Source organism: Gymnogyps californianus, chromosome 17 (assembly GCF_018139145.2).
Source record: "Gymnogyps californianus isolate 813 chromosome 17, ASM1813914v2, whole genome shotgun sequence".
Classification (NCBI taxonomy): domain Eukaryota; kingdom Metazoa; phylum Chordata; class Aves; order Accipitriformes; family Cathartidae; genus Gymnogyps; species Gymnogyps californianus.
The window spans coordinates 9,234,553-9,256,542 of record NC_059487.1 but is presented as its reverse complement, the minus strand read 5'-3'; the positions used below and the strand labels follow the sequence as shown (position 1 = coordinate 9,256,542).

At 43.1% G+C, this 21,990-nt stretch overlaps 1 protein-coding gene across 2 annotated transcripts in view; it reads left to right on the top strand.

The window, feature by feature from the left end:
• The first annotated feature begins 402 nt into the window (after positions 1-402).
• Positions 403-21,990, top strand: part of ATP9A (ATPase phospholipid transporting 9A (putative)) — a 66,657-nt gene continuing 45,069 nt past the window's right edge. Inside the window, exons 1-4 of one of the 2 annotated variants that reach the window (XM_050907323.1) lie at positions 403-470; positions 12,211-12,355; positions 12,677-12,790; positions 16,302-16,410. In XM_050907323.1, coding sequence (XP_050763280.1) covers positions 403-470; positions 12,211-12,355; positions 12,677-12,790; positions 16,302-16,410 — 436 coding nt within the window. The remainder of the gene's footprint in view (positions 471-12,210; positions 12,356-12,676; positions 12,791-16,301; positions 16,411-21,990) is intronic. The other variant, XM_050907324.1, reaches the window with a different exon arrangement.

The window sequence follows — 21,990 nt, the reverse complement described above, 5'->3', positions numbered from 1 at the left end:
GGAGCGAGGGGAGGGCAGCGGGCGCTGGCAGCCGGGCAGGACTCGGCCCGGCGCCCCAGGTGCGGGGTGAAAGGCAGAGCAGGTGCCGGCCGGCCGGGGGGCAGGCGGCAGGGCAGGGCTGCCCGCGGCGGGGCGGAGGGGAGCGGGCCCCCGCGGGGCCGGAGCGGGGCGGGCAGGCAGGCGGAGCAGAGAGGTGCGGACCGGGGCAGGAGGAGAGAAGCGAACCGGGCCGGGAGGGCGGAGCGCACCGGGCGGCGGGCGGAGCGGGCGCGGCACCTGCGTGCTGGGAGCCCGGCGAGGCCGAGCCCGGCCCCCTCGGCGGCGCCGCCAGACGGCGGCGGGCCGGGCCGAGGCGCTGCTGGGAAGCGCATCCCGCCCCGCTCCGCCCCGGCAGCCGCGGCCATGACCGACAACATCCCGCTGCAGCCGGTCCGGCAGAAGAAGCGGATGGACAGCAAGCACCGCAGCGGGTGAGCCGCTCCGCGGGGCGGCAGCTCCCGCTGCCCGCGGGCCTGGGCCCCCGCTCCTCGTCTGGCCGCCGCCTGTGTTGCGGGAGGCGGGGGGCGGGCGGCGCGACCCCCGGTCCCCTCGGCTCGGGGCGGCGGCGGGGGCCCCCGCCCGGGGGCCGTTGCGGGATGCGCGGGGCAGGCGGGGCGCGGAAACGCAGCGGAGGGCAGGCGGGAGCCGCGTCGCCCTGCGCTGCGCGGTCGCGGTCCGAGCCCGGGGGAGGAGAGGAGAGGAGAGGGGAGGGAGGCAGGCGCTGACAGGTTGTTCCTGACGCCATTGCCGTGGCACGCCCGGGCGGAGGGCAGGATCCTGCCGGGCGGTGCTGCGCTGCGGCCGGGGACGCCGGGGCTAGGGAGAGCGGGGCCAGCCATCAGCCGCCGGTTGGCAGCCCCTTGCGTGGGGAAAAAAAATCATCCCGGCCGGCCTTTATCCTCATCGCCTTCTCCATTAGAGCCCTCCAGACAAAGCAGTGCCTGGGCAGCAGCGAGCGCGGCTGAGGGTCGTCGCAGCCGAGCCCGGCCCGGCGAAGTGGGGCAGCGAACGCCCGCGGGCTCCGCTGGAATGGCCGGGCGTGTCCGGGCGAGAGGCGGCTGTGTCACCGGCTGCCTGACACCAGCCCTGCCGGCGGTCCTGTTGGTCATCCCCGCTGTTGCGCTTGGCGCGGGGCTGGAGAATTACAGGCTGGTGCTTGAGCGAGCGCTCGGCCTTTGCTGAGGAATAGCGCTGGACCAGAAATGGTGTTTGTAGCTCTGTAACAAAGGTCTCTGTCTGAACGCAGAAGGCTCTGTTTAACTGTGTCAGCTAAAGCAATACAATATCCTTGGTGTGGGATGTGTTCCTAAAGGAGATGTATTTATATATTTATACTGGTATTCCCATGCAGGAAGTTAAATAAGAAAAATGATCCTTTAATACTATTTTGTTAGGAAATTGCACCACTGTCCAAATAGGTTGATTTGTACACAGTGGTATGTACAGGGTATCCAAGTTACCTGGCTGTCAGTTATTGCAGTGCTTCATTTGTCCCTGGATAATTTGTTTTTTAAAATGTGGTGAGTGATATTAGCAAAATAAACCAAAATATCAAAGGAAATCCTGACTGTTAGAACAAGAGGAAATTTATACTTTTTCCCTTGTTTGTTATGGTTTTGGTTGATAGTTTTGATTCAGATTCCTCTAACTGAAATTGTTCTACCTAGTTTATTCATTATTAGAATTATTCCTTATTATCAACATTGTTTCTAATAATTGATGTAGCAATATCCGTGCCAGTTGATACTGAGCTGGGAGGTGTGTGTGATGCAGCATGTAATTCCCCAGTGCCTGTGTCACATGCATCACTGGGCAGGTTCCACAAGGTGCAGCCACCATGGCATTAAATTTGGTGACATGATTGAAAAGGCTCAGGGAGAGGTGGAGGCCTGAGAAATTTCTCAAAGCTGCTTGAATGATTTCTTTTCCTAAAGTTCTCTAATCTCCACCAAGACCCTCTTGGGTATTACAGTGTGGTTAGTAGTGTCTAACAGAAATTGCCCTCATCTAACCTGAGCTATGGTTCGTTGGTTGTGGACTCTACCTGATTAGCAGTCGCAGAGATGATGTTGCCAGTGATAGCAAGAAATTCTGGCAGCATGAAGTTGTGAAGGAAGATTACTTAGTTTTTTTCTCAATAGCAGTCTGAGTAACTTCATTTGGCATTTCCGTTTAGTGCGGTAACTCTCTTTGGGGATGGGACTTAACATATATTAGGGACTCTTGTTTTACTGGTAAGTGGCCTGTGATATGTTAGTAACTTGATCGAATGGTAGTGTGGATAGCAAAGCATCGAAGTTGAGCAAATCCAAAACAGTATTATAAACCAAAGAAGAAATCAGCCAGCAAGTCAGGGAGGGTCCCTGGTGTCACATCCAGGATGGAGTCCTGGGAACCCTAAGCCATAATCAAGACCTTCTTTCTTCTGTTCCCTCTGAGAAAAAGCCAAACAAAAGCCTTCCAAGTTATGTTCCTTGATACATATGAAAACCCAGCGATAAGCAAGTCTTGAAAGGCTTCACCTTAGCATAGCCCTGACTGCAATTTCTACTGTGGGGGTTTCCCCCCACCAGTGGGGGCAAGTTCTCAGGCAGAGATTTTTGTCAGCGTTGTCTTCTGGAGCTGGGAACAGATTTCTGTTCATGTACTGAATGACTTCCTAGAAATCTTCATGTATGTTAACAAAAAAGTAAGAAATACCTAATTCTCATGCAGGGCAGGTGTCATCCAAGCAAGGCTTTCATTACAGCCTCAGCCTCTAGCGTACTTTGAAGAGAAGCCAGGGAGGAACTCGCACAGTAGCCTTGCAGAGGTGAATGATGGTACAGACAGCTGAGATCTGTGTCAAAGAGAAACCATGTGCTTAATGAACCAGTGGGAGAAGTGGTTATCTGTGCCTGCACATAACTTTAATGTAGATCTTCCTTGCTGCAACCAAAGGCTAAGCTCTGAATTCTGCAGCTGTATGCCTTGAATTCAGCCATATTCTTCCAAATGCTTTGCAGCAGTCGGAAAACCACTCTGAGATAATGTGCCAATTAGGAGGGAAGGATAGCATTAACTGCAGCAGCACTGTTGGTGGGATGGCAAGTGAGTCTGAGCTTCCCGGGGCTGAGCTCTGCCAGGACGGGAGCTGCAAGTTCCTGAAGCACCCCAGATGCTCCGTTCAGTGCATGACACAAGTTTTTCCCTAAATAGCTTATGGTCTCAGTCCACAGTCCTGCAAGGCTTTTTTTGAAACCACCAAACTGCTGTGCTCATGCTGCCTCTGCAGTGTAAAAAGGCCTTGATCCAGAAATGTGGGGGGAAGAATGGGGAATGAGGCGAGGAAGGAGGAGCTTTACAGTAACATTTCATGCAGCCGTTCCATTGTATGTGTGTGTGTACTCTGGCTCTATTTAAAATGGCAAATTCCATTTCAAAGTCAACAGAGAGATGGGAGCTCCTGCCCTCCGTCTGCCTGCGTGTGGGTGTGCCTCGGCGCGTGCAGCGCTGGGCTGGTTTCCCACAGACGAGCTGTTTGCACCGCGGCACTTGGCGGATGGGCAGGGGTGGGCTGCAGGAATAGCAGCGCTCTTGGCCCCTTCCTGAGCAACCCCAGCTGCACCGTCGCACGGTGTGAAACGCGAATGTTTGAATCATGTGCAGGTGCATAAAAAGGCTAGGTAGTTGTGCATGGCTTTTTTTTTTTTTTTTAATCAGTGGAAAATTCTTTGTATGCTTTTAAAATAATGAAATGTGGAAGGTTGGCTTGTATATTAAAGGTGCCAAGGACTTAATAGCACAGCCTGTGAGAAACATAGAAACGTCATCCGAGAAATGTGGTTGTTGTAGAAATGATTAAATATGTTGATGAACTTCAGCACTAATTTGACAAATACTACCCCAGTATTAGACAAATGTGACACTTTTTTCCATTAGCTTTGTTTTACATGAAAAATGCTTATGAAAGCATTTTTCATTTGCTCTCTCAAATACTCCTCCATCAAACATGCTGCATTTATAAATAGAACCTGCTTCTTGGTAATGGCTGTTAATCTGGCATCTGACAGTCCATCTGTCATATTACTGCTTCTTACATCATCACTAAGAATGCATTTTTGTAAACAAATATAATCTCAAGTGAAGTACACAGTAGACCTGGTCTTCAACATCTTCCGTTCATCTAGAACTCTGTGCAGGTTAACGGCCACATCACTTATAGGACTCAAAGTTTCATATATAGTTCACATTGAAAGAGATGCTTTTGAGTGGTTGTGATTTTATTTGGGGATTTGTGAGTTTGGTTTTTATTATCATTTTTGCCAAGTTATGATTTAAAATGTGAATAACACAATGCTGTATAAGCTTCCCCATATAAGCTGTCTTCATGTGTTTTTCATGTTCTTTCTGTAAGATAATTTTTAAAAGTTCATGGTGTACAGTGACTTGCTAGTTTACTATACTTCAGGGGCTATTGCAAAACTGTTCTTCAATGCTTCAGTTGCAAAACGGAGAAGGAGAAATGTTTAGGAATGTATTCCTAAACTTTTATAGAAAACTGCTCACATTTCTGTAACTTTGTGATTCCCATTCCTGGAAAGTGCACGCTAATTTTATCAGCATCTCTAAGCAGCAATGTAAACTTTCAGCTGTTTTTCTAGACAATCTGTCTTTCCCTTTCAAGGACATAGTCTTCTGATTTCCTGATGGAAAGTATTTTATTATTCCTAATAATGCCAATAGTTCTCTCCTGCCAGAAACAGCCACCATCCTCCAGTGACAATGACCTTGCCCTGAGCAGAAAACTGGAGTAATGTGATGTTCTGAGCAGCCCCTTCCCTCATCGTCCAGGTCTTTAAGCTTGATACCCAAAAATAGGGATGGTATCTGTTGTGGTTTAACCCCAGCTGCCAACTAGGCACCACACAGCTGCTCGCTTGCTCCCCCCTGGTGGGATGGGGGAGAGAATCAGAAGAGTAAAAGTGAGAAAACTCATGGGTTGAGATAAAGACAGTTTAATAGGTAAAGCAAAAGCCACACATGCGAGCAAAGCAAAACAAGGAATTCATTCCCCACTTCCCATCGGCAGGCAGGTGTTCACCCATCTCCAGGAAAGCAGGGCTCCGTCACACGTAATGGTTACTTGGGAAGACAAATGCCATCACTCCGAAAGTCCCCCCCTTCCTCCTTCTTCCCCCAGCTTTATATGCTGAGCATGACGTTCTATGGTATGGAATATGCCTTTGGTCAGTTGGGGTCAGCTGTCCCGGCTGTGTCCCCTCCCAGCTTCTTGTGCACCCCCAGCCTCCTCGCTGGTGGGGTGGGGTGACGAGCAGAGAAGGCCTTGACTCTGTGTAAGCACTGCTCAGCAGTAACTAAAACATCCCTGTGTTATCAATGCTGTTTCCAGTGCAAATCCCAAACATAGCCCCATACTAGCTGCTGTGAAGAAAATTAACTCTACCCCAGCCAAAACCAGCACAGTATCCAAAGAAACAGTAGATCACAGAACTATGCAATGCCTGTAAAATTCTTTCAGGGAGGAACAAGTAAGTTAACTGGAAAAAGCTGATAGCCCCAGTCAAAAGGACTTTTTGTTCAGCGAGCACCAGGATAATCTGAAAACGTTTGTGTACTTGTTTGTATGTGCTCAGAGTACTTCATTGCTGATACCCAACTGGATGGATTTGTCAGAATGTTTTTTTTGATGTTAAGGTTATTCAGCTTCCAGAGGAGAAAGGGAAAAGGAGGCTGTCTGAAATGTTCCCTGTTAGGTTCACCACCCATTTTTCTGCTTCATCTTTCCCTTTTGCTCTCTGTATCAGTTGTGTTTTGTCATCCCAGCATGTGGGCATCCCAAGTTGGATATTTAGCAGCACGGCCCAGGACTTTGCACCCTAAGCATGGCCGTCTCTCCCTGCAGTATGAGTCCTTGGCAGCTTTGGGGGCTTTTGCTTTGGCTCCTGTGAGTGTGCAGAAGCTGTGCAGTGCTGGCAAGCACCAGGCTTTCACCAGTGTCGCACTGTGTGTTGTGCCAACACAACCTGGTGCAGTAATAAAAGCAGCTGTGGAGACCGGTGCTTGCTTACATTGCAACATCGGCACATGTAAGACAGAAAGGGTTCAGGTAGTGAAACTATCCTGTCTGCACGTGACCCTGAGTAGGTTAATGAAACGTGCCATGAGTCTGTTAAAACACAATCTGCCATTGCAGCCACTCCTGTTTGTGTAAACCGCTTTGTAAGGATCACAGATGTCATCTAGAGGATTTTAAAGCAGAACTAATGAACTTAGTAACATATTCTTCCTTAACGAAGTTTAAGACATCATTGAAAAAGTTTAAAAAAAATAAAAATTATGGCAATTGAATATCTTTGGGGGGGTGATAGACATCTGCCTATAAGAAAGAGCACATGGTTCTGTGCTTGAGGAATGTCTGTGTTCTTACCAAAAGCTCATTTTCTAATTTATTTCAACAAGCCATGGGCTGGCACTTGCGCAATTAGTGTGCAGAGATAACATTCCTGCTATGTATGGTTTGTGGGCTTCTGCTCTGTGCCCACCTGGCAAAGCACTGGCAGCGTGCTGGGTGGTTTGTGGGACAAGAGGAAAAAACAAGGTCACAAAATAGGTAAGAGTTAAATGCCAGCACTGGAGTTGACTAGGTGCCTTCATAACAAAAACTCGTTGGGAATCTTTGAATGTATATGGGATAAAAATCAGCATTTTTGGCCACTGGTGCATGAGTTCCTTGCTGAGCACTAGATGCTCTGGAGGAGGCTTCGAGACAGTGACGTAATGGGATTCCTGAGCGCTGATAAACCTCTCCAGTTAAAGTGTTGCAACATGCGACTCTGTTATTGCTGGTTGTAGTATTGTATTCATTGGTTGGACTTTTTTTTTTTTTAATGAGTTCCTTTACGTTGCATAGAAACGTCATGCTAAAAGGCTATGTAGGAGTTGTCTTTGTAGAAATGCTGGATATTCTTTACTTGAGCATTGATACTACTGATAATCGCCTTCAAAAGCTTGCTAGGCAGGAAGTTTTTCTTTTGTTTGTCTAATTAGGTTTTCAGTTTGCTTTCTCTGTAATTTGGGAGGTTGCGAAAACTGTGACTCTAGCCAGGCAGGAATTTCACAAAACTGTTATTTTTACACAGCAGATTCACCCATGCTCTTTCTTGCTTATACGTGGAACTGCATTATTTTTAGATTGATTCTCAAACCTTATGGTAACACAGCGTTTGTAAATTAAAATTCTTACAGCAACAAGTATCTTTGTGGTGGGAATGTTATGAGAGGTCATGGCTTTGATTGCAGAACGTGTGCTAAATTTTGGGTAATTTTGTGCAATTGCCTTCTACTTCCTTGCCTTTGTAGGTGCTGTCAGTATTGGGGGCTGCTGTCTCATTTAGAACCACGCAAGTGTAAGCAATTTTGCAGTGCTAGGTGTTAGCATTCACAGACTAGTGAATTCATAGTAATTTGGAAAAGAAAAGACTAAAAGCAATATAATTGTATGTAAACAGTTGGGCAGAGCACACTTTTCTTAAGGTAGAACGTTCTGGTTGGTTTGTGGGGTTCCTTTGCCATTTTTGTATACATTCATGAAGAAAAAATGCTGAAAAGTCATTGAACTTAATAAAATGTCTGGAAGTCTGCTTTGGAGATTTAGGTATTGGTTTGAAGATCTGCCCAGATATTTGGAAAGTTCTTTGGAGCGTATCAGTGAATTTTACTTTGTGTTAAAAAAAAAAAATATATATCCCAGCACAAGTAAAAAATATATTAAATTATAGTAGTACCCTCTTTGAGCCTTATTCTTTTGTAAATATTATGATAAAGTGGGTAGGCATTTTTGCTGTTGAGTACAATCCCTGGAAGAGGCCCAACCTAAAAAATAAACAAAGGTAACTGGTTTCAGATGTCTGATTACAAGGACCAACTGACTCTGTAACTGGGAAGCACGTTGTGATGAAATGGGGTGTGTGGACACCAGGTTTGCTTCCTTGGGCAAAGCCTCTTATTAGGAGCCTTATCATAGAGGTCATTCTGAATTCACAGTGTTTAAAACATGTAATGGTTTTCTCCATTGTGAAAGAAGGAAAAACACTCCCCCCCCTTTTTTTTTTTCCATAGAGCATATCTATTTTCTATTGCAATCCAAATACCACCATTTTCACTATTTTCCATTAAAATATATTTGGGATACAAGTGACTATTTGTCTTAGATGTTCATCTGCAAACACAAAAGAAAACTGCAATTAAAAGGTATCAAACTAATAAAATACACTTCTGAAGTAAAGGTTATGAATTTGAGTGTTTAACACTAACTTTACTGTTTGTCTCATGTTGGTAACTGCCTTTCAGATGTGGGTATTATACACAACCATGTGGGGAAGAAAGATCTACTAGTTAGTTTTTCTCAAGAAAAAAAAGTTTGTAGATTTAACAAAAATTGATAGTTTCAGGGGCAAGTATAACTTTTTGAAGTGGGTTACATTTAGGGTACTTAAGTTAATTATCGTTTTATGATACTACCTAGGGAATAGTCAAAGATGGAAGTCTATTGTCTTAGAAATGTTACAAATGCAGAATAACAGGCAATGTCTGTGTATAAAGGTAAGCAGAGATGGCAGTAGTGGTGCTGCAAGTCTGTAGGAAGTCAGATGCCTCTTGTATGTACTTGAACAGTAAAGCATCTCCAATTATTTTATTCCAGTAATTTGATCTAGGTATTCATTGCTATCAGGGTTTTGAACTGTTTGCGTTATCCACTGTGTTTATTTCTGTCAGATTTTCCTGCATTCTAATTTTCTCTTCTTCAGCAAATGAACAGTTTGCAAGTCAGAGTTGACAACAGCAGAGGCTTTGATAAAGCTGACCTCTACATGGTCAGCAATAAATGTGTGTAGGTGAAAGCAGTGGGATAGTTAACTGAAATTGGGGGACCTTACAAGTACTCTGGTTTTGGAATGGAGCGTTTGACTTACCTGGAGCTGGTAAGAGACTATTTGGCACCATCTAAAACTTGTGATTTCATGTTCCTTCAGTACCGATGTGTGGGTGCTATGTAGTGCTCTGCTATCTTGTCAGCATTTCAGTCTCAAAGCTTCTTTGAGCGAGAAAACCTTCTCTCCTGTGTTTGGGTGGCATCTGTACGCTTATGGCTTAGGTTCTTGAGTACAGACTAGAGAAAATCCACCTTTTCAGGGCTCATCTGTCACTCTTCATGAAACATAATAATGTCAAAGTAATTTGATTATGCAAAAATCCGTTTATCTAGTTTTAAAAGCTTGTGAGAAATTATCTTGCAAGTCAGCCTTGTGAAGTTAATGTCTATGCCTGCTCATGGAGCACTGAATCACATGGTGACACCTTTTCTTTACTTCTGGAAGCAAAGTTGATTTTTATTCCTCTTCTGTACTGAAGGAACTAACTTAACTGATAACACTTCTTTCTGTTTATTTGCATCCAGCAAGGCATAAAACATAAAAAAATGATACCTTTGTAGGAAACCACCTTCTGTGTGGTGAGCTGTAAACTGTTCATCATGCTGCATGTATCTTCTGGCAAGACAGTGACTTCAAGAGCTGAATGCTTTGTGTACTTCTTAAATAGTTATTTCTTTTGGTTAGGTGTGTATTTAACTGAACTTTTGTGGCAGAATGCCATGATTCAAGAACAGATCTTAGCGCTGGTTTCTGGAAAGATGTTTGTAAGAGCTCTGAATCTTGGTTATCAAACCGGCTGATACTGACTTTCTCAAATGTCAATGAAATTCAATAGGTCTGTTTTTAAAGGAGCAAGGAGGATTGGGAAGAGATTGACTTTCAGTAAGAAGCAGTGACAACAGAAAAATAACCCTTTTGGGATTTGGGAGGGTACAATGCTGCAATTTTGAACAGAGAGGCTTTTTCAAGGTACAAGAGGGATCGCTGATAAGTCCTTGCATGTCCCATGAAGTAACCGATGCTCTGTTTGATTCATTGCCTCAAGTAAGGATTCGTTACGTCGAGCAGTGTGTGGTTTTATTCGCTAAAATTGGTGTGAGAGCTGAGTTTTCGCTGGCCGCAGCAGCCAGGCTGAAGGCTTCATGAGGCACCTTGAGCTGGTGGCGGGTGGGCTGGGGCCTGTGGCGAGCGGGCTCCAGCCTGTGGAAAGTAAGTCGTGGTTCTCTGTTACCATTATTTAACGAATTGCACGTTAATCCTCCATGTTCTTGTAGAGAATAAGTGTTTCCTGTCACCTCATCCCGGGGTCTTTTGGTTGAAAAAAGCAACATCTAGCCTCAAGTTTGTAGGCCGCGCAATGGTTTCGAAAACAAGGAATAGAGTTTTGTTATGTATGACACTCAACTGTGTGCTGGAGGAGATTTTAACTTGGGTAATTTCAAATATAGGCACCACATGCCATCGCTGGGATTTATTTATTGACTCTGGTGAGCCCAGAGCTCCCCGACAGCAGTGGGGAGAGGTCGGGGCACTGGCCAGGCCAGGGCTGCTGAGGGGACACTTGGTGAGGTGGTGTGTACTGGTGGCTTAAACAGGTGCTCAGAGAGCTAGCTTAGCTCACATCTCATAGCCTGGATTTTAAATATCTACCCCTGAGAGAAGAGGGAATCCTTTAGTAACCATATCAGTTTTAGTGAAGTTGGTGTGGCTTTCTTGAATTCCCATGTAACTTTTAGCAAAGGCCAGAAATGATGTTAAATAACTGGCTTTAATATAAGCCTGAGTTGAAAAAGTAAAAAATCAGCATGCCGACGTGTTCATATTTTATTTATTTTGAACAATTTTTGGAAAACTGGCATTACAAGATATAAAAAGTAATTGTTGAGCTGGATAATTGAATCATGACAATATTTAATAGAGAAAGAACAGAGGTACTGCTGACAAAGTAGACAAAAATGCAGGGAAAAAATTAGAGCAGAGGTTATATTGGACTAGTCTGATTGAAAATAGGATGAACTTAAATTTCTGCAGCTGTTTCTCTGGCAGCTTGGGTTTGTGGCACTGGGTCCAGGCGTTGGTCTGGGCTGCCCGACCTCGCAGCCTCCACAGTAGTGCTGCAGCAGGACAGTCACCTGAAGAGCTGAAAATACGAATTACTAGAGCTAAACTACCAAACTGAGACTGTGTAGCTGGATCTACAGTCCGTGTTCTCAGTTGATGAGAATGTGTGTTATTCATTAGTAGCTAACATACAATTTGCCATTAACATAAACAGAGCTAATGACTAAAAATAAAATCAGTAATCATTTAGTATCTATTTTCAGATCCCTCTTAAGGTTTAATTTTTAGAGGATTATAGATTATTATTCCTTGGCAAGATTGTTTTAAAGTGCAAAAATTCAAATATGCAAATATTAAACCCTTCTGTTAAAAAGGTATACATTTCTATGAGGTAGGGGTTGCAGGGAAGGAGAGGAGAATCTCTGTCTGTCTCCATCTCTTTTTCCTGAGGACGTAGGAGGTCACTTTACATATATGCATGCCAGTTTAATTTCAGTTCGTAAATGGGAAAGCCTCCTTTTGTTTGAGGAAGTTTCCATACACCAACAAGGAAACAGAAGCAGTAACAGAAAGTAGCTGTTACTATTTTATTCATGGGAGCTTTCTGGCATAAAACCTGCAGTCCAGGATCGATGCAAGGGGACCTTTCCGCCTGTACCCCACACCTCCTTGCTTCCTGAAGCCCTTTCATTCACAGGAGGCGGAAGCTCTCCCAGCAGCCAGCACTGACTCAGTGTAGTGATGAGCTTGGTCCACGCTTCTCCATGCATTAGTTTCTTGAAAGCAAAACAAGGAGCCTCCCCAGCGCTCGTTGCTGCAGGCACATTTCTAGCATTGCTGTAGGCCTGCTCAGCTTTGAATACATGGTTGTGTGATGTTTTAGTAACAGCTCCGACACCGTACGAGATGTTTGCTCATAGCTTGGTGGACTGCGAAGCAAGTCGGCAATGGCTCTAGCAGGCGGAGTGTCTGTATTTGGTAGAAAGTCAGGCTCTGGGTTTTAAGATGCTTGTAATACAGTGGATAATTGACAGATGAGAGGTGGTGAGTGACAGATCAAGAAGTGATGCTCAGCTGTTCGCCTGGCTGGTGGAGAGGGTCTCAGGTGTGTGTGAGTCAGAGAAACGTGTTAAAAATTAACTCATTAATTTAAAATGAAATGTTCCTTCCATAGGTGTTGTGAGTGCTTAAGATGCTGTGGCAGGAGAGACCCAAGGCCTCGTACTGTTTGGCTTGGCCATCCAGAGAAGAGAGACCAGAGATACCCTCGCAATGTGATCAACAATCAGAAATACAACTTTTTTACATTTCTCCCTGGGGTAAGTATGAAGAAAGTAACTTTTCATCATCCTGCCCCGATGCTTTCCCCACTTTCAGTGGTCTTACAGTAGACAGGTGCAGAATCCGGAGCTGGAGGAAATAATTAAAGTTTGGGTTGCGTTTGGTGGGCCTTCTGCAAAGGCTGCCTCAGAGCAGCAGCAAACCAGACGGGGATCTGTCCTGAGTGTCCAGGACTACTTTAAGACTGCCCTAAGTTAGCATTTAGACACTAAAGGAGCATGCAAAAATGTTTCTGGTGGTTAGTTCAATATGCATAACTTCTGAACTCCATTAATCTCCTCCCTCTTCTTTTTTTTTAGGTGTTGTTTAACCAGTTCAAATACTTCTTCAACCTTTATTTCTTGCTTTTGGCCTGCTCTCAATTTGTTGTTGAAATGAGGCTTGGCGCACTTTACACATACTGGGTTCCTCTGGTAGGTAATTTAAGGTTTATTATTCAAAAAAGTTTCATTTTGGTGAAATTTCTTTTGCTGCCTTTTCTCTAGGGCGTAAGTTTGCACCTTAAATCATTTTGTTAGCTTACTTCTTCAGGCCAGCTCCATACACATTGTAGCGTGGATGCCTGTTCTGGCTTTAAGCTTTATTTTGTAGAGGTTTGACAAGGATGTGAGAGGACTCTGCCCCCAACTTGTTCATCTGTGGGGTGTTAACAGGCACAGAGCTCTCGCCGCTGGCTGTGGTGACTGCAAGGGCAGCAGGGCTTCGTGAATAACATGAGAAAACGAATGGAAACTGGAGCAACGTGTGTGGTGTTCACAGCTGCATCTGAACATAGGGTGTGCTCATGGAGGGTCTGCGTGAGGTGTTGTGCCCTCCCGGGGTGATCACGCAAGGGCCAGCGCTTGCGGGAGCCCAGACCAGCCTGGCAACTGCAGTGAAGGACCAAAGGGCACCTTTCAAAAGTGACCTTAATGAGTGGCCATATGCGCAATGACAGCAAATTATGCTCCCCTGCCAAACAGTTTGACCTGTGGCCTTGGGATAGGTCAACAGGCTGCTTCATAGTTTAACCACATTGTAAAAAACAAATGAAAAAAATGAGAAACACCCCTCCACAAACCTCCCACGTATAAAAATAAATATATAGAGACATATTCACACACACTCATTCACACTCGCTCAAGGTGCAGATACTCCTTCCTTCCTGTAAATTATTTGCCTTTTTCTTTTGATAACCATGTGTTTCACCTGCGATCAAAGGAAATCGATAATAATCAGTTTTGAAGCAGAAACTCCAGTGCTGTCAAAGGACAGAAAGAGGAATAGTTGCATAGAATGGGCTTCTTAAATCTCTAAAATGCACTGCATGAGCCAGTTACAACTGCTTAAATGCTTATAGGTACCTATCTATTTTTTTCTTTTATCCCAGTAAAACTATTCTTTCTCTTTCTATGTGAATAACTTCTCTGCTGCACTTCAGCTCATAGTATTGTAGAATAATTTTGGTTCAGAAGGACATCTGGTCCAACTGCTCAAAGCAGGGCTGTCTTTAAACTTAGGTTGGTTTAACTCATCTACCTGAGTTTTGAAAATCTCCAAGGATAGATACCCTTTTTACTTTAAAGAAATGACACAAAACCAACTGAAAATTGATTAAAAAAGCACAGGGTGCTTTCTAAGGCCCTACTTGTGCACTGATTTGAGAAATGGTGGTGGTAAAAATTCATGGCTCTATTGAGGGAGCTGAGGAGGGGCAAAGAAAATTTTTCCTGCCTTTTAGACTTTCAGTACAGTGAAATCCCTGGTAAAAGCCAGAAAGAAGTGAAGGGGGCAGCTTTGGGACATTGCTGCTGAAGTTCTGTTTGTATTAAAGCCTGGATCTCACTGAATTCTCTCTCGAGTGCGTGCTGCATTGCATTTGCTGTATGAATCTAACACTAATTTCATAAGATCCTGTCCTGTAAATAAAGTATACATGCACACACAGGATCTCTCTTTCTGGGTTTTGTATAGGCAGTTGCGACTTGTCTGTGCCAGGTGAGCAATTAGAATTTCACATATGAGCTGCCAGAAAGCAGGATAAGAAAGGTCTTTGTTCATTACTGGCTGCTAATACGAGTGTTGGGGATGGAATGACATATGAGATGACACAGTGAGTCGGCACATGTGGGAATATTTTGGGGCGATTATTTGAAGACTCTTCAGCTGAAACATAAGTTGAAAATAACCGCTGCTTTTTTATTTTATTTTGGAAAACAGATAGGAATTGCTAGTTAAATGCACAAATGCCACTTGTAAATAGAAGAGAAATGTTCATTCTTTTCTTGTTTTGTTGGTTATGGGAAAGAGATCTTCCGTGGTGGTGCAAAACAGATGATCGTGGTCCTGAATGCTGGGGGTGAAACACTTCTCTGAAAATACTGTATTAATGGCTTCTTACTTTCAACGTTTGTAAATACAGGATTGAATACAGGCATTTTTTTAAAGAAGTAATTGCCCATCCTTGGGTCTCTTCATGTATCTGCATTTTTAAATACTGCAGAGACATACTACATTGCATTTCAAGACTGATGATATTAATCTAGATCATGCATTTAGACGCATATGTATGTACTAGAATTAGGGACTTTGGTTTTATTATAGGATTGTGAGAGCCAGCAGGTGAAGTGTACCTCAGTATTTTAATAATTAAAGAAACTGCTCTCCTTCAGTCTTAGTAGATCTTAGGTCATTCTTCATAATTTTTCTTTGTTTAAAAAAAAAAAAGAGAGAATTTGAATTGTTATTGTGTTCAGTAGTGTTAGCAATGCTCCACAGCAAGACTTCCCTGAGGTGGTTGTGGAGTTCAGGTTCACAAGTTCTTTGTGCCCAGCTTAACAACTCGTACACGCAGTTTTTCGAGGCGTGTGTGTAGCCCTTCTTTCTAAAAATGAAGTTCCTTAAAGTTGGAAATTGCAACCCACTGGCAAAATCTCCTGTTTGGGTAGGTAGGTTATTTACAGATATTTTCATGAGTTTTTCATGTGACCCTTGGTTTCCAACATCACCCTTCCCCCTTCTTAAAATAAAAAAATTTCTTATTGACAGAGATAATCAGTACATGGCTGCAATTTTCAAGAATACAGATTGTAAAAAGTTCATTTTTCTTCTGTAACGGATGAGGAGTGTTTTAACTGTTTAGTGACTCTGAGCTGAATAGTACCTAATAAAAAAATGAATTTGTGGTACTAGCCCCATAAAGAATTGTTTTGCATTAATTTAGTTATTTTTTTATGTAGTGAAGGATGTGATGTGGGCATTTTCCTCATGACAAGAGGAAATGAAGTGACTGCTCATATCAACAGAAAAGTCGGACTGAAACCCTAATCAGACAAATGTGTGATTATACTATGAGTAGTTCACATTAATGTATTTAGAGTGCTTATTTGTGTAGGTTGAGTGTGTGTATACATACACATGAATACACACACATTATATAAGTATATCTGTGTATATAAAAAAGGAGTTATATAAAATTTCTATATAGATTTCTGTCTAAAGAAATCTCCCAGATGAGGTGGGCTAACTTTGATGGCTCTGTGGTGGAGGGAGTACTGAGATTTGAGGGATCCTGTCTTACATTGGACTTTCTTGTGACACCTCTCAGTCTTGATTACTCACTTGTGAAGTGAGATTACATATGTTATTTACACTCTTCAGATAAACTTTGCCAGTACCTCCCCAAGCAAATCTTTGTAGAGCATCACGGTAAAGCTGAGAAACAACCATATTTTTTTAAGCAACAAGTTTGTTGTCAGTTTGCTATTGGGAGTTCTGCACAGCAGCGTTTAATATCACTATAATGATTTAGTGAGAGAAGATAGAATAAGGAAATGCAGATTGTTGGCATTGGTACTGATAAATATTGCTCTTATTAGAGGCAGATGTGATTTTTTTCCCTGACCTTTTCATCCATTCTGTTTTCTCCCCCCATGCTCCTTTTAGGGATTTGTGCTTGCTGTTACCGTCATCCGAGAGGCCGCGGAGGAGATCAGATGTTACATGCGCGACAAGGAAGTGAACTCACAGATCTACAGCAAGCTCACAGTGAGAGGTCAGCTCGGTGGCTCCAGCGCGCCCGCTGCATCCTGGCGCGGCTGCGGCAGTGCCAGGGGTTGCAACTCAATCAAATGCTGCTGACAGTCGGAGAAGCAGAGTTCAAGGAATGGGGAGGGGGTTATGGGCTCGCAGGCACGTGGCTTCGCGGTCACGCCGCCGCTCCTGACACCACGGAGGCCGTGCGGGTCCGGGTGGCTTCTCATCGATGGCTCCTTGCTGGGCTGTGGTGGATACTGGGCTTTGCTGAGGGTTTCCTAGGGAGATGCACAGCTAATGCAAGGGGTGTGTGTGTTAATTGCTTTAGATAACTTCAGAGCATCATCTTGGCGACTCGAGGCATGGGGAGTGGGCAGCCAGTGCATTTACACGTGGAGGAGCTTGCTTGGTGGGCTGGGAGTTCACTGCAGCCAGCACCAGGCAGGGGTGAACTTCCAAGCAGCTGATGTGATATTTTTAAACCCTGCTTGCTCCTAATTCCAGTGTAGGCCAAAACTTCTTTCCCAATTATTGTCCCTTCTTGGTGGATTGGATTCACCAAAGAAAATGAAACTGGATCTGAATTGCTCTAGTTGTGGAGGTGGATGTTTCCAGAGGGGAAATGTGTTTTCCTTCCTGCAAAGCTGTGACATGAGAGAAGCGCTCCGTAGTATTGCATGGATGAAGGGAGGGAGAGGCAAATACAGCAGACAGCATAGTAGGAAGAGAACAAGAATGGAGTATAGTAGATGTGGTTTTTTGTTTGGGGGGGGGTTGTTTGTTTTTCTTCCAATTTTGGTAATAGTGCATCTGTCTTCCCTCTGCATGTGTTTTTTGCTTGTTCCCCCTGTTGGTAAGAGACAGATGTAAGAAGAATTCCTATAAGCTACCAATTCATATTATTTAATGGAAACAACAAGTGTGTTCTTAAAAAAGGGAGGAGGATCCACATAGGCAGATAATTTGCAAAAGCACTTTACTAGAAGAATTAAATCTAGGTCTGTGAAATTGTCAGAAGATGGTTATGCAGAAGTAGATTCAACTAATGAGGGTCAAGGTAGGCTGTGTTCTAGTGTCTAGGACTGGGGACCCTTTCAGCACAGGTACCGCAAATCATAGTTAAGTACAAGTACTCTGTGTACTGAAGGAGCTTGTGAGTGCATGTGTTAAATTTAAGGTGACTTCCTTGACATACTGACAGGTTCCATCACTTATTGAACATGCAGTACCGGTTGAGTTTCATAGTTTTTTCTGGGTTGTACCAGACAGGGACTTACATCATGCAAGTCCTTTGCTAAAAGAGAATGTGTGATATGTTACCACATCTTATGTGTGTTTCTGTTAGCAGCGACTGATGTAGTTCCTCAATATTGGCAATATCTTCTCTTGTATTTTTTTTGTATACATCATCTTTAGCCCCTTCCTCCAACGGTGAAGAGTTTGGAGACCTCATTTGTAAGTGAGCCCAGGCTGCAGCTCAGCTGTATCTGATCCCTGGCTCTGGCCATTGTTTACAGCTGTGCTGTACCTAACAAAGACATTTAAATTCTCATTTAAAAAATCGAATGCTGTCTCACTGTGGAGTTACTCCTAATACCATGACAATGATGGTGAGGCCAGGGCTTTGTTTTTAAAAAGGGAATGAACTGAATTTAAGCAACTTCTTTTTTTCATTTCCAGTTTCTTTGTTATAAAAGTTTATACCCTTGAATTACGATGCAGTGAACTAGGTGTAGTAAAAGTATGCTGCTTTCAACACTTGCACTTTTAAGAATAAGGCTGCTTTTTAAATGTAATTGCTTAAGGCTGTATGTATTTCACATGCTGGGAATTATGAGGCAACTCCAAACTAGGGAGTTTGAGTTTCTGAATATTAAATCCCGTTTTAATAACGTGTTCCTACTACAACACTTAAAATGCTTGGCAACCAACAAAAGCCTCATCCAAGAGGGGTGTACTACATCTATTTAAAGATATAAAAGAGTTGCCTTCTGGATTCTATTCAATGATCTATAAGGGGCCTGACCTCTCCTTTAGTTCTTTTCATATTGCTATTACGTTTCCCATGAATGATTTCCCTCCCCCCAGTCCTTTAACTTTTCTAATTTTGTGAAAGAAACCAAGGAGGATTGGCAGCTGGGTACTAGCTGAAAATCTTAAGCCACTTTATTTAACACAAATTTGCTGCAGAAACAGGAACAAGACTCTCTAGCAGTATAGTTTAGAGCAGGAAAAACACAGAAAATTATGATTGTCTTATGGTTTGGGGAGAAAAGTAATTTTTTGTCTCTCACTAAATCTCAGTACTCAAGCTTTTCAGGAGACTTGAACATCTACTTTTCCACCGATTAAAACCTTAGCACCTCTGAGAATCACCTAAGAGCAGGGAAGTACCTTATGAGGCCACCATGGCTGGGGGATGGAAGAGTGTTGGGTTTGTTTTATTGTATCTGTTAGTACAGTTAGAAAAAGTAGGCAAGCTTTCAAGGAAGCCCTTCATCAAGTCAGAAGTAGAAGCAGCAAATATCAAAATAAGTTGAGAAGAGCTGATCTTGATCATTAATTTTCAGTGCAGCTGACAGAGCTCCAGGTAGGACTTGCCTTGGACTGTTTACAGGCTGGTTGGTTTTTCTCTCTCTCTTTTTTTTTTTTTTTTTTGTTGTTGTTGTTGAATAGCACTGTTCATGCTTCAGCATATTGGCACAGCCCTGTACTGAAAAGGGGCGGTGCAGAAGGGTACTGATGCACAAAAGCCCTCTGAAATGTTGCTATATAATTTTTTTTTTAAACTTCACAATAGTTTCACCTCTAAAGCCAGTGTTTTGGGGGAGGGGGATTAGGTGAGGCTCAGCACTGAGCACTGCTGTCTTGAAGATTGGCTATAATGGATCTAATGGAGCACTAGCTTTCTCCAAGCTATTTTTATTTCTCCTGAGTATTTGCACTAAGCTGCAGTTAAGGTGGCTGGAGAATAGTTTTTCCCATCTCCAACCTTGGCCTCCCAGTGCAACCCCATGGATGTAAATACATACTTAGGTCTGAGTGAAGTCAGGGCGACTTAAGGACATGCTTATATGCAGTTTTGAATAGGGATAGAAGTAAGCACAGATTTAAGTGCTTTCCCGAATCGGGATCCTCTTGTCCTCTTTGTGTGCGGTTCCTTGTGCCCTGTGCAGAGCCGCGGCTGCAGCGTGGCCGGGCACAGCTCCTGCCGCCAGTCAGGAGCTCTCCAGCTCCAGCACACCCGCCAGCCTGGTCCCCCACCCCTGGGGGTGTATTTTGGATTTGCAGCTTTGCTCCTGTACATGAAACTTTTTTAATGCACTCTTCTTGTTAAGCTTTTTAACATTCACTAAACTGCTTGCTTTGTGGAGAAAAAGGAAGAATCCTCTTTGGATCACATTTTATTTTGAATATAGTTGCTGAATTCCAGGGACTAATCTTTTTGGAGGGCAGCATGAGGCAGAGTAGACAGTAGTGTATTTTCTGTGTTCCTTTATTTTATATAACATCAGAAAAACTCCACCCTGAACCTCTTTTTTCTTTCTACCGATATGATCCATTTATGTTCCAAAATGATGAAACTGGCAGACTTCTGGAAAGCATTTTTTTTTTAATAGAAAGCTCTCCATTTAAAGGACAGTTGTTTGGATTGTAATAAAAAATAATCAAATTTCAATCCCCTATTCATAAACCTACAAACCTCCTTGTGTTCAGAAGTCTGTGTGCTGACTTTCTGCTTGATAGAAAGCTAGAACTGTGCTTGCAAATTCTTGGTTTGTTTTTCTTCTCTCGCACCCCCCCTCCCTGGGTAACACTGCATAATAGAGAGAAAATCCACAGAAAGAAATGGGAAGAGACCTCCTACTGAGGGGTGCTACTTAAGATACAGATCATTGGCATTTACCAGCCATATAAAAACAATATTTTCCCAAACCCTCTGAGTCCTGCTCCACAGTTTATACAGCATAAGGCTGCAAAAGCCAAAAGTTTGGTGCAGCCCATCCAAACAACCCTTTTTTTTCAGATGCATTTAACTGTTCTAATAAACCTCTGGCTTCGTTTTTAATTCCAGATTAAGTGTTTTGATCTGTACCTTAGTGAAGCTCTGCAGATCTATTGTGAAATCTTGATTTAAGTGCTCGCATGGTAGAAAAAAGCATCTCTTCTGGCTAATATATTTAATACTTTAAATAATCTGCTCTATGGTACATCCATCACGCTGCAGATTTGGTGATAATTTCAAAGACCATAGCTTAAGTTGTAACAAACTGTTTGCATTTTATTATGTTTACTTTTTTGTCTTTAAAAAAAATAAATCAGGATACAGCAAAGAATGAAACAAATACCAGTCAAATTTTATGAACAGATTTTTTTTTTAAGTAAGAGATCAAGACTAGTTGCTTTTTAAAATCATGTTAATCACTGACTTGTATTCTGATTAACTTCAGAAAATATAAACTGGAAGCATTGTAAATGCTAAATAAACTAATGTGTGTTTAGAGGAAGCACTTCTAGATGCATTTATAAAAGCAGTAATTTATTATTACAAAAATACTTTAATAGCAGAGCAATACTGGGAAATGAAGCAGTTATGTTGTTAGCTTGTTTCTTAAACATGCATGAGAAAACATCTAATGTTTAGGAGGTAGTTTCCCCACAGAAAGAAAAAGGAATTATAGAATTCCCAAGATCAAAATAAAACTAATTCAAGTAAGTTGCTTTATGGGAGTCCTGAGTCAAAGGAAACATCTGGTCCCGCGCCTTCTTAGCAGGACATACTGCAGAGATGTCATCCATGAGAGGCCAGGAGCATGGCTGGAAAAGCAGAATTAGCTTTGCTACCTAAAAAGGGCATCTCATTTATACAGGAGTTATACAAATGTGTATTGGTTAGAAAGGTCCTCTCTTTCTTTTACCTTAAAACAGCTGAGGTTGGGAGGGTTATTGAACAAGACAAATCTGCTCCAGCTGCTTTGATTTTTCTCATGTTGGAAAGATTTTAAAGCAGATGATACTGTTTTCAGAATAATGATCCAAAAAGCCTTTTGTGTGCATAATGATAGGAAATCATCATGTTGTAGGTTTGTCCAGGCGTTAATTTTTCTTTTCCAGCATGAATTTACATCATTAAGGAAAGCACTACAAAAATAAGTTTCCATTCCTGAACCCTGCAGGTAGTGCTTCCTATACTGACAGTCACCAAATAAATCCTTGTGATCTTTAAGAGAAATACATAAAATATGGTTAAACAAATCCACCTCTCCTTCCAAGAGCCTTTTTGCACAGTGGTTCAGGAATTGCTGTGCCTGTGTGGGGAGAGCACACAGGGGTTTTTTCCTCCTTTGCACAGGAGAATATTCAAAAGCACTTTTTGTTGTTTTGTGAATAACCATATTAAAAGGGGAAGAAGAGATGTTATCTGTCAGACCCTTTTAGTGTCATAGTACCTAACTTTGTATAGCCCATACAGAAGACTGCCAGGGATGCTTTTTTGGATCCTCTTGGAGTGCGGCTTTTCTTTTCAAGCCTCTACGTAATGGACTCTTAATCCCCAGTATGCTTCCTGCCCCGGCAGAGATGTCTTTAGCCCAGCATT